The sequence below is a fragment of the Tenrec ecaudatus genome, chromosome 6 (genome assembly GCF_050624435.1).
Source record: "Tenrec ecaudatus isolate mTenEca1 chromosome 6, mTenEca1.hap1, whole genome shotgun sequence".
NCBI classification, from domain to species: Eukaryota; Metazoa; Chordata; class Mammalia; order Afrosoricida; family Tenrecidae; genus Tenrec; species Tenrec ecaudatus.
In genome coordinates, this window is record NC_134535.1 from 30,240,072 (window position 1) to 30,253,326 (window position 13,255).

The 13,255-nt window shown below is 40.8% G+C and overlaps 1 protein-coding gene across 1 annotated transcript in view; it reads right to left on the minus strand.

Annotated features, from left to right (window-relative positions):
• Positions 1 to 664: 664 nt before the first annotated feature.
• Positions 665 to 13,255, minus strand: part of CFAP54 (cilia and flagella associated protein 54) — a 355,855-nt gene continuing 343,264 nt past the window's right edge. Inside the window, exon 68 of the mRNA XM_075553212.1 lies at positions 665 to 784. Within this exon, the coding sequence (XP_075409327.1) occupies positions 665 to 784 (120 nt within the window). The remainder of the gene's footprint in view (positions 785 to 13,255) is intronic.

Here is a 13,255-nt window from a genome sequence, read left to right on the forward strand (position 1 = left end):
AACCATAGAAGGACTCTACATCTAAAGACAAGTAGACATAAAGTACCCTGAGGATGGGAGACTTCCACACACACTGCTGCATGAGCAATTCTGCAAGGCTGATTTAATAAGCAACAGCATTGTGACTTAATTCAAACACACTTTAAAATGCCCCCAAAGCTAGTATTTAAAAGTAAGTTTAGCTTGTTAAGAAAACAATGAGAGTAGAGATACCAGGAGGATTAGGGGAGGGTGCGGGAGAAAGGGCAAATCAATCACAGGGATCAACCTATAACCTCCTCCCAGGGGGACAAACAACAGAAAAGTGGGTGAGGGTCAACAGAGGACAGTGTAAGCTATGAAAATTATAATCTATAACTTATCAAGGGTTTGTGAGGGAGGGAGGACAGGGGGAGGGAGAGGGAAGAAATGGGGGCTGATAGCAGGGTCTCAAGTGGGAAAAGAATGCTTTGAAAATGATGATGGCAACATTTGTGCAAATGTGCCTGACACACTGGATGAACGTATGGATTTGTGATAAGAGGTGTAGGAGCCCCCAATAAAAATATTTAATAATAATAAAAATAAAATAATTGAATTTGAAGATAGTTCCTAAAACACTTTTTCTACGACAAGAAAAAGAATAATAATGAAATCTTTTAAAAGGTTACCATATAAAAAAAGTTCAGGAAATAATTGACACAATCCAATCGAAAAGACTTCCTGCTGGTATGACACAACCATTTGCCAGGTCAAAAAGCTTCTCAAGATTCAATATCGCTGGCATCGCGATATCAAACGGAACCTAGGGAAAAGCACAGGAATTACTTATAAAATGCATTGTTTGAAACCACTGACTGAAGTACAATCCCACATTATCATTTTCTATAAAAGACAATTAACTCCCCACTGATGATGATGAGAATGATGAAGATGATGATGACCCCGTTGGTGATGAAGGTGGTACTGGTTGGGCTGCTAACAGCAAGGCCCACAGGTCAAAACCAAGGGGCTTTCTACTCCCGTAACTCTCAGAAACTCACCCGGCCAGTTCTACCCCGCCACATAGGGTTGCTATGAGTTGGCATCGACTCAATGACAATGAGTTTGGTTTGGGTTTTAAGGCAAGTCACATGGAGCCCTGGTGGTGCTATGGAATAGCAAGGGCTATTAACTCAATGGGTCAGCGGTTCAAACCCACCAGCCACTCTGTGACAGAAAGATGAGGCTGTCTGTTGCTGTATAAATTGATAGTCTCTCTCTATAGTAGGCCCTACACAGGGTTGCTATGAGTTGAAATTGGCTTGATGGCGGTGGGTGTGGTTTCGGGCTTCAGAGAAGTCATAACGCTTAATATCTCTACACTACTGAGATGACACATATGTTATTCTATATCCTATTAAGACTCCTATTATAAGCTACAAACAGAAGAGAAACTCTGGTGGCATAGTGGATTACAGGTTGGGTTGCTAACCAAATGGTCAGCAGTTCAAAACTACCAGCTGTTCCAAAGGAGAGAGATGCAGCGTTCCACCCTCATAAAGCACTATAGTACTGGAAACTCACTGAGCCGTTCTGCTCTGTCTTATAGGGTTGTTATGAGTCACCATCCACTCAATAGCAAGGAATGAGTGTGAGATAAAATAGCAAAACACTTTTTGAAATTATGATTTCTTTTTTGCATTTACATAATCCTTGTACATGGTTCTTTCTACATGCAGCAATTTTGGCCTTGACACTAATGATACACTTCCTTTTATAACAGATTGACCTGCTGGCAAAACTTTATCTCCTTCATTCTGTCCTGTTTAGAGTTCACTCTGTCTGCAAGAGACACCGAGTTACCATGACCAAAGACAAGTTAGCAGAAGTCATCCTGAGAAGGCTAAAAACTAGAAAACGAAGATAACTTTAGTGGCAATTCGATTGAAGGAAGGACTGGAAGACGAACACAGGAATATTTAAAAGGAAATAGAAGTTAATGGGGGAACCATTTCATTCCAGTCTAAATAAATACTTTGGAAGATGAATGAGCAAATACCATTTAAATTAACCACAATGAATTAGATTCTGTGGGCCCGAGTCCTGGTAAGAAATTAGAGGGCAAGTTTTATTAATTTCTTATGAAGTTACTAAATGAACTACTCATTCATTTTCTTCTTGAGAAAGCATAATGAAATCCAAAAGTGGAGCTTAGATGGGTTACCTTTAGGCTTTACTTTTTTTTTTTGGTTTAGAAAAGCAACCAAAAAGAATTCCAGCACTTTTAATAATTTCAAACAACAGAAGGGTGAATATATAAAAAATAATGTTTCGCTTCCTTGCTCAAGCTTGATGTAATCCATGTTATCAATCTGGGGAACATCTTTTAATAGTATTTTTATTTCTAAAGAAACTTAAAACCCATACAATTACAACTTAAAACCCATACAATTCAATGGCTTGTATACATGAAAGAGTTGTGTAACCCTCACCACCATCAACTTTGGAATATTCCCTTCATTTTTTGTACTCCTTACTATTAGTTCTCCATTTCTCTGCAAGAAAACCTCAATAGAAAGAAAGCTAATAATAATAAAAGCTAAAACAAATTAAAAGTGACCCCAAAGGGCAGACATGATGTTAAAATTTAACCTGATTATATCTACACTAACTCATTCTGGTGCACTCTGTGCGAGAGCAAGACTATGCCCAACACTGGCCAATGGTCCAAGGGAATAGAGTGGAGGCTCAGTCTCCATGGCTTAACCTTAATTTGCTCTGGAAATGGATTTGGGGCTTTCAATGTCATCCACAGCTCTTTGCTAACTAGGTACTCAGAATTTAGGCTTTAATACAATCCTCCTCTGATGTTGGACTTTATTATTTACAATCCATGGCTTATTTACACTCCAGGCTGGTGTGCTTCTTTCAAGCTAGTGGACTTAGCTGATACCTTATGTGGACGGCTGCTTGTTTTAAGACAGCTTCTAAGACCCAAGACACTATTTCTCTTGATAGACAGGCACTATCTGCTCTCTTGCCCACACTTGTCTATAACACCCATATTTTCAGGGATCCCTTCGTGAGAGTAAGTATCAATCAGCGTTGAATCAGACTGTTCTTAGGGTAGGGCACAGGGTTAACTGTGAGCTCAAAGTCTGTCCATGTATCTAAGGTTCATATATGCATATATATATATACATGGTTTATATATGCATCACTGTTCCACTTTAATGGCAGCATTACCTGCTCTTTGAGAGCTAATATAAGTAGCTTCCATGGGGCCTTTGGTAATTCTAATAGTTCTATCATTAAACGAACCAATGGTTTTAATATTATTTTTCAATCCTCACACAAATGTGCACTCATCTGAGTTTTCCTGTTTGTTTATTTATTCTTTCTTAAATGGGATAATTATGCTTCCTTTATTTATGATAAATAATATGTAAGAGATACCTCACCTTGAATCAATTCATGGGGAAGCACATAGAGATTAACAGAATGCATTCTGAAGTAAGATTTTCTGATTCAAATCCAGACCTATACAGACCTATCACCTGTGAGCTGTGCTGGGTAACTCTCCGTGTGTTCTAACCTGGATTTCCTTTTCTGTAAAATGGAAATCATGGTAGCTCCTGCATCGTGCTGTTGTTCTGAGAAGCTATGAGCTGGAATCAACTTGAGAGCAGCAAGGTTTTTTGTGGTTGTGTTTTTCCTGCCTTACCTGTGAAGTGTCACTAAATTGGACACATGAAAATTGTTCATCAGCAAATGCTGATTATACCTATAGCTAAACAACAAAAATAAGAAACCATGTGTCCTCTTTTGAGCTCTCTTTTATTGTGAAAATGTTTCCCCTGTTAAAGATAAGAACAGCTTTGAGAACAAGGAAGTGTCCAGATTAGTTTTACTTAATATTAGAGCTAGCTATCTTTGGGACATGATTTATATACTCGACACAAATAAAGCATCTTGGCCTCTGACGTTTATTATTGAACCTCCTGAAAAAGTGGTCATTTGTCAAAGGATGAAGATTACTTGCTAAGTTTATTTTATGGGGGTCACAAATGAAAACTTCAGATCAAGAAGGAACATAGAAATAGTGGTCACTATTAGTCCTTGTTATTAGGCCTTGTTTTTCCATGGGAGACACAATAACCTGACAATGTCAGGACCCACCTCTGCAGTAGCAGCCCCTCATTCCTAGACACAGCGGGCCTTTTGAACCATATGGTGAATACGTTAAATAGAGGGAGCTCCCAGGCTATGAATGAAACCAATCTCTAACATGGGTCTTTCAACTGAATTCATAGGTCAGTCAGAACAAGTGCATACACTTCTTATTTATCATTAAGTATATGATTTAAAACGTGGATGTGCAGCAAGCAAAGGTGCTTGTGATCATTTGTTTTGTGCGGGAGCTTGTTCAATCATTTCAAAGCTAGGGCCACTTTACATCACATTAAAGGGCAAGCATGAACAGAAAGCGAGCATTTGTAACGCAGGGGCATACTATGCTTCAAATTGCGGTCATTCTTTTATCATTACGCAGTGCAGCAGTCTGTGTTCTCCCCCAGCTGAACACAGTTCTCTTAAGCCAGCTTTTGATTGAAGTATAACGTTTAGACCAGGAAGAGAAGGTGGAAAAACCATAATCACGCAACATGATATTATTATTGGCGTTTTTCAAAATGAACCAACACCCAGGTAAAACATTGAACCTCAAAATTCTCCCTGGTACTCATGCCTAATCACTAACTCTACCTCCCCCATTCTGGTTTCTTTACAAATAGGTTAGAGAGATGTGAGGGTGCTTCAAAATGTCGGAAAATTCCATTACTTTCAGTTCTATTTTTTTCATAAAATTTTTGAACCCCCCCTCACATATACCCTGCACGTAAATAGGACTAAACAACATGTATTCTTTTTTCCATGACAGTTATACATGCTGTTACATGTGGCCATGGCGTGTTCATTTTTATCGATGTAACTAGTTCCTATTATACGAACAGATCAGAAGTTATTCATTTTCTCATTGGTGGGCATATCAATGATTTCCATTTTTCTTCTGTGAATACGCTATAATAAAAATTCTCATGCACATTTTTTTTTGGTTGTTGTACTGTCTACAGTGCACCCGACCCAAACCATGGTCTTTTCCATCACCACATATGCATGTGAAAGTTGGCCACTGAATAGAGAAGACAGGAATGGCTGGTTTGAATCATGGTGCTGACAAAGGGTATTTAAAGCTCGTAGACTACCAAAAGGCCAAGTCTGTCTTGGAAGAAGAACAACCTGAGTGCTTCTGAAAGGCAAGGATGGCAAAAGCTCGTCTGGCATACTCTGGGCACGCTGCCAGGAGAGGCCGGAGAAGGACATCATTCTTGGTAAAGTGGAGGTGCAGGAAAAAAGAGGAAGACACTCAAGGACATGGATTGGCACCGTGGCTGCAACAGTGGGCTCAAGCCTAAGAACGATTGTGAGAGTGGCGCAGGACCGAGCAGTGTTTTTTGTTTTTAATCATTTTATTGGGGGCTCATACAACTCTTATCACAGTCCATACATACATCCATTGTGTCAAGCACATAAGTACATTTGTTGCCATCATCATTCTCAAAATATTTGCCTTCTACTTGAGCCCTTAATATAGACTCCTCATTTTTCCCTTCCCTCCCCACTCCCCGTTCCCTCATGAACCCTTCATAATTCATAAATTATTATTATTTTGTCATATGTTCCATTGTCCGATGTCTCCCCTCACCCTCTTCTCTGCTGTCCATCCCCCAGGGAGGAGGCCATATGTAGATTCTTGTAATTGGTTCTCTCTTTCCACCCCACATTCCCTCCACCCTCGAGGCATCGCCACTCTCACCACTGGTCCTAAATGGATCATCTGTCCTGGATTCCCTGTGTTTCCAGTTGCTATCTGTACCAATGTATATCCTCTTGTCTAGCCAGTTTTGTAAGGAAGAATTGGGATCATGATAGTGATGGGGGAGGAAGCATTTAAGAACTAGAGGAAAGTTATGTTTCATCGTTGTTACCCTGAACCCTGACTGGCTCATCTCCTCCCCACAACCCTTCAGTAAGGGGGTGTCCAGTTGCCTACTGATGGGCTTTGAGTCTCCACTCTGCACTCACCCACATTTACAGTGATATGATTTTTTGTTCTGATGATGCCTGATACCTGATCCCTTCAACAGCTCATGGTCACACAGCTGGTGTGCTTCTTCCATGTGGGCTTTGTTGCTTCTGAGCTAGATAGCCACTTATTTATCTTCAAGCCTTTAAGACCCCCAGATGCTGTATCTTTTGATAGCCGGGCACTATCAGCTTTCTTCACCACATTTGCTTATGCACACGTTTGTCTTCAGTGATCGTCTGGGGAAGGTGGGCATCCATGTTTCATTTTGTTGTGCATGGGGGTCTCTGTGAGTTTGAACTGACTCGATGGCACTCAACACAAACATGTAAATATTTGTGCTGAATATATAACTAAAATTATAATGGCCTGTATTATTAGATATGTATATAATTATCTTTAAATTAATCTAACACACAATTTTCTAAAGAGTTTGGTTCATTGAAAATTCCACCAGCAATGCTTAAGGCTTCCAGTTAGTCCATACATTTATAAAAACTTGATTATTTTATTTTTGGTTCTCAGCGATTATGCTGTAGGTGTTAAAGTCTCTCGACACTTTTAATTTTGCATCCCTGGCAACCGGTAATAATGAATACAGGTCTATTGGTCTCTTCTTTGAAAGACAAGTCTTTTTAGTTATATTGAGCTGTCATTTTTCTTCATCCAACAGAAACAAGGTGGCCAATCTTAGAGATGGTTGGGGTTTTTTTGGCTCTTCCCCACCCCCACCCACTCCATCGTTATAAGCCTAAACTGTCCAGGAGAAGTTTCTAGGAAATTCTAGTTCTTTCTGGAACCAGGAAAATTTGGTAGAAAGACAAGAAAAGCATGGCTCGGCAGATAGCAGACTATAAATCAGTTCACGTGGCCATGCAATAAGGAGCAGTAGTAAAGAAATGGGGATGATTTTTCTACCGGTAAAGGAGCTTGGGTGACCTGGTGGTTAAGCTTTGGGCTGTGATCGACCAGGTCAGTAGGAAGACGGGCTCTCTACTCCCATGAACAGCTGTAGTCTCAGAAACTCACAGGGGGAGTTCTGCCCAGTGCTGTAGGGTTGCTATGAGTCAGCAGTGTCTCAAAGGCAGTGAGGTTTTTGTTTTGTTTTTAATATAAAGTGTAAAAGTCTGAATGGTAAGAGGAAGTAAAGAGAAGTTAAGTGAGTTGGAACACATTGAAAGGGTTCATTAAATCCAGGTCTGGATTTGAACTTACTGCAGAAAGTTTTGGGTTTGTGCTTTTGTAAATTAATCCTTTTATTTGGGGGCCTTCACAAATCTTATAACAATCCATCATTCAATAATATTAAGCACACTTGCACATATGTTGCCATCAACATTTCCAAAATAATTTCTTTCTGCTTGAGCTATTGGTATCAGCTCCTCTTTTCTGCATTTCCCTCCCCAACCTTTGTGAATCCTTGATCAATTACATATTATTATTGTTATTTTGTATTTTACACCGTCCATTGTCTCCCTTCACCCACCTTTCTGTTATTCACCCCCCTGGGAGGGGGCTATGTATCCAACCTTGTGATGGGTTCCATTGTGAAAAACTTTGGAAGCCTTTGGAGAGTTCATGGTTATTTGCCAATGCTGCATTTTATGAGTTTGTATGAAAACTAGAGTCTATATTAATGAAAGATGTTGACTTCTGTTCTTTTGTCCCGGTTTGGTTTAAGGGCAAATTGAAAGTACCTATAATCTTGTGTTTTATTGACTATGCAAAGACATTAGACTTTGTTTGTTTGTATCCATCATAACAAACTATGGGTGACCTTAAGAAGAATAAGAATTCCAGAACACTCCATTATGCTCATGTGGAGTTTATACTTTGATCAAGAGGGAGTTGTGCAAACAGAACAAGGAATACTACATGGTTTGAAATCAGGAAAGGTGTGCATCAGGGTTGTATTGTCTCACCCTAGTTATTCAATCTGTATGATAAGCAAATAATCAGAGAAGCTGGACTATATGAAAGCTCAGCATCGGAATTGGAGGAAGGCTTATTAATAACTTCAATGTGCTGATAAGACAACCTTGCTTGCTGAAAGTGAGGAAGACTTGAAGCACTTACTGGTGAAGATAAAGGATTGCAGGCTTCATTATGGATTACAATGCAATGTAACGAAGATGAAAATCCTCACAATTGGATCAATAGTCGCATCATGAGAAAAGGAGAAAAGACTGAAGCTGTCAAGGATTTCACCTTTTGGATCCACAATCAGTGCTCATGGAAGCAGCAGTCAAGAGACCCAGCAGTATATTTCATTGGATAAATCTGCTGCACCGGAACTCCTTAACGTGTTGGAAAGCAAGGATGTTACTAAAATGCACCTGACTGAAGGCATGGCATTTTCAAGTGCCTCATATGCATGTGAAAGTTGGACATTAAATAAGGAAGACTGAAAAAAATGGATACATTTGAATTACAGTGCTGGCAGAGAATATTGAGGGTGCCATGAACTGCCAAAAGACAAGCAAATCTCTCTTGAAAGAAGTACAACCAGAATTCTCCTTAAAAAACAAGGATGGCAAGACTTTGTCTCATGTACTTTGGACATGTTATCAGGACAGACCAGTCCCTGGAAAAGGACATCATGCTTGGTGAGTGGAGAGTCAGAGCAAAAGAGGCAGCCCCTCAACAAGATGAACTGACACGGTGGCTGCAGTGAAGAGCTAAGACATAACAATTGAGAGGATGATGCAGGACTGGGCAGTGTTTTCTTCTGTTGTACATGGGGTCACTGTGAGTGAGAACCAATTCTACGGCACCTAAAAACAGCAACATGATCTTTCTCATCCCAGGGAGTCTTTGTTGAGCAACTAGTTTGGGTCCTCTGCTGGACCCCCTGTCTCTCAGGCCACTCTCAGTTGGTGTTTAGCCTTGAAGTGACCACGAAAAGCAAAAAGGGAGGAAGTAAGGCTGCCATCATTCAATTAGGTCTACCTGCTCTCTTAATTGGAAAGTAGGAATTCAAACCATTGAGTTTTGTGATTTGAATTGATTTAACTCTACCTTGTTTCAAGAACCTTATAACACAGAGAGAATAAGCCATGAAAAGATGAAACACACACACACACACACACACACACACAACTTCAACACTTTCAAGGTAGGAAAGCTGTTTTTACTCAGCATTCACATAAGTACATTTTTCAACCTTGTTATCTGTTTCTTCTTACTATGTCATCCGAGTCTTTGAAGTAAATGATGTGTTCACTTTTGTTTTATATTTCTTTTGGGGAGGAGGAGCTGAGGACAGACACAATTTCAAAGGTTCAAAGGATAATATGAGACTCCCTCATTTAAGAAGCAATATCATGAATGACTGGCGACCCATCTAGTAGAGGTTGCAGATGACGGGACTAGATATATTTGGTTTCACCGTACTTCATATGATGAAGGGAATCTCAGACTAGAGAGAACAGATATGATTCCGTAATAGAAACAGCACCCAACTCGGTGGAAGGTGAAAGGAGCAAGAGTTCCACACCACAGGGGATTTCACACTTTGCCCAGAATATGACTATCTTTTCATCACTCTTAAACTTTTTGTGTTAGAAAACTTTACGTGTAGCAGAAATGCTTTTTAAAATCCCAATATGAAATAAAACGGTTATTTAGTGAGATAGTGGAAATCTTTGAAACTTAAAATGTCAAAGAAATAATATTTTATAAGGGACATTTTTCCCAGAACAAAAAACCATTGGGAATTCCACATGGGATGCAAGAGAGAACGCGAGGTACTTCAGATGTTACATTGTCTAAGAACAGAAGGACAGATTTTTCTTAAACCGACATCCTCCTCACGGATATTGTCACGGTCACAGTTTAAAGACGGACCTCTGGCTGTGCGTGGGTTTTCCGTGGGCTCTTGAGCAGACTTCACAGGTTTGCATAAAAGACCCTTCTGGCTAGTCGGTCACTCAATGGCACATGCACTGAAAAACCATTTCGGTCCAACAAAATGCAATATCCCAAGAGGGCCCGACCTCCCTTTGCTTATCTAAGTGGAAGTCAAAAATGTTTTGCACATTAGCTGCCTGGTTGGAATACATGAGTAGCACCTCCGTGAGAGGAGGGAAATTGAGGGAGATGCTATTCAGTGGGATGGATGCTTATGAATCAACTTTTGTGTTGTTTGTAGTTTAGTGCCACACCTGTGTTGTAAAAGTAAGACAATGCTCAGTCAGTATATGTCTTTGGGCTCATTTGTGCCTTCATCTACCCTCCTCCTTCTCCCTGGTTTCCATCCTGCACACCCTCCCATGCCTTCCACAGTGCAGCCCAGATCCTGAGTGTGTCAGTTGGGGTACATTAGAGAAACTAATCCACAGAAACTCATATGTATAGGAGAGTTTTATATAAAGGCAAAGTGTACATTAAGAAAACATCCCAACCCAGTGCTGCCCAAGCAAGCCCTTAAGTCCAACATTAGCCTGTATGTCCGACACTGATCTACAAAATCCTCCTCAATCTCACAAAACACACGCAATGACGTCGACTGCAGTGAGCTTGTAATCATCTCAGCGCTGGCAGGGTTCTCCACACGGCTGCTCCAACACCCAGTGCCGCATTGGGGTAGGTCCATGCGGCTTCTCCTTGGGGAGGTCTTGCAGGAAGTGAGCCTTTCCAGGTGAAGCAAGGAACCAGCTAAGGCAGCTGCACCCTGTTCCGACCATCAGAGAGCAAGAGACCCGAGAACTAGAAAGGTGAGACTCACAGAGCCATTTATCTCTCCCTCCTTCAATTAACCCCACCTGTGTTTATCGGCCAGGTTGGCACAGTAAACCTTAACTATCTCAATGAGGAAGCATATCTTGAAGACCAGTGGCAGACGGGATTATGTATTTTTAAAGGAACTACTTAAGGAACGAGAAGGACTTGGCAAGCTACTTCCGACAAGCAGCCAAGGAAACCCTGCGGATCATAACAGATGATTGTTGGAAAAGGTGTTAAGAGATAACCCCCTGGATTAGCCTCACCTCACTGCCATTGAACTGATCCTAGCTATAGAGACCCAAGAGCTTAGGCGAGGGCTTCCCATGTGGGTTTTGGAAACTAACTCTTACTGGAGTAAAAAGCCACCTCTTTCTCCAGTAGAACAGCTGGTGGTTTCAAACTGCTAACCTTGCAGTTAGCAACTCAACACCTAACCCACGAGATTAGAAGGCTGTCCAAAAACCACAATGGCTGCAACCATGGACTTCATCAAAGCCCTGGCTGGGAGGAAAGAGCAGGACTGGGCAATGTGACACTTTGTTCTGTGACACGAGGTTGCCATGCATTGGACCGGACTCAATGGCATCTAACAATATCGAAAATATAACAAGACAGACAGAAAAGGGATCCTTATGTCCAGGCTCCCAAAGAAAAGAGCCTTTCCGACCTGACATCCTATTTTATGGAAAGAGCAGCTGTTCTCTCTCCAAGATAGAAAGTTTCAACTTAAAAGGAACTAATACATGGAGGCAATCTGGATAAAGCATTAAATATCAAAAACTTTAAGCAGAATAGAAAGCATGAGTTACAGAACCAACAAAGAAGTGCATAGGGCAGGAAGGCTGGGTGCAAGCCCATGAACAGAAGTTCAATGCTTATAAGCAGAGATTGTGGGGGGTGGGGCCAGGAGTGGGGCAGGAGTGAGTGGACAGTAAGAGACACAAGTTTCTTGGCTAGGGGATCTAACTGGAAACACCAAACAAAACTCAGACGCACTGCCGACTCTCGGTGGCTGGGTGCGTTCCATGGTGGGTCGCTAACACGAGCTCAGCAGGTGGGCTGCCGACCACCAGCTGCTCTATGGGAGACAGATGAGGCTCTCTACCCTTGTAAAAAGTTAGAAACCCACAAGGGGCAGTTCTACTCTGTCCTAGAGGGTCTCTCTGGGATTTAGAAGAAGTGCCCACATTCAATGGGCTGCAAAACTATTCTTCATTCTCTTGTGAAGTTATCGAGTATATTAAATCTGATAGAATACCTATCTATTGTTATATTTTCATTTTAAATCATTGCCTTCACTTTCAGATAATGACTTTAAAGCTTTGTTAAGTCCTCAACCTCTTGTAATCTGGGAAAAGGAGACAAAATAGACAATGTTTCTTAAGGATCTGATGATATGTGTGGTGGGTGGGGTGTTCTGCTTTATGGAATTGAGTTACTTGGCAAATGCACTGCTGTATGGAGATCAGAAGAAAATGTGATTGAATTATAGGTCACATTGCATAATGGCTTTTAGTCAGGAGTGGGTGATTGTGTGTGTGTGTGTGTGTGTGTGTGTGTTTACCTTACTTCTACATTAGGAAGTCAATTTTATGCCAGAAAAAAATAGTTTCTAGTGGCTTTATAACTCTTAATTAAAAAAAAAAAGAAGCAGAAACAAGATGACGAGTTGGGTGCTTTGTATGCATTCGCCAACAGTTACAGATCTTCATTATCTTTTACTCTATGATTGCAGGTTAGGTTCCTGGAGAGGAGACTGCGATGGAACTAGCTTACAGGAAATTTATTAGGGAATATGATTGAGATCAACAGCTGTGGGGAAGCTTATTAGGGAATAAATAACCTTCAGATAAGGCTATGCAATGAGAAGAGTTAGGAAACAATACAATCACAACAAAGGACATAGGCAACTCACAAAGAACATGGAAGTTGAGATGGCTTTTCAGAGTTGTTCAGCACTGTGAGCAGAGGGGGCTGGGTCTTTGCTTCTATTTCTTCTTGATTTTTCTCCAAATCATTTTATTAGGAGCTAATCCAGACATCATACCATTTCATAGTTTAATCACACAAAGCAGTATTGTACAATTGCCACCAAGATCCATTTCTTAATCTGAATTGAATATAGGCTTCCCCAGGAAGGGGCCCTGTCTTTCAACCAAGGACGTTTCCTAGAGTGGGCTGAGAGTTGAGGACCACTGGGCAACATATTCTAAGAGCTACACGGATAAATTCTGTTTGGAAGGAGCTGCCTGGGTGACTCAGTGCAGGGTATTCAAATGAATGGTCAACAACAGAACTGATGAGAAAATGGTAACATGGTAACAAAATATGTAACATGTATATTTCACAAGGCCAATACAGACCGACTAACGGGAGATGTAAAGTAATGACTAATAAGAAATCTTATACCAGAATATTCCAGAT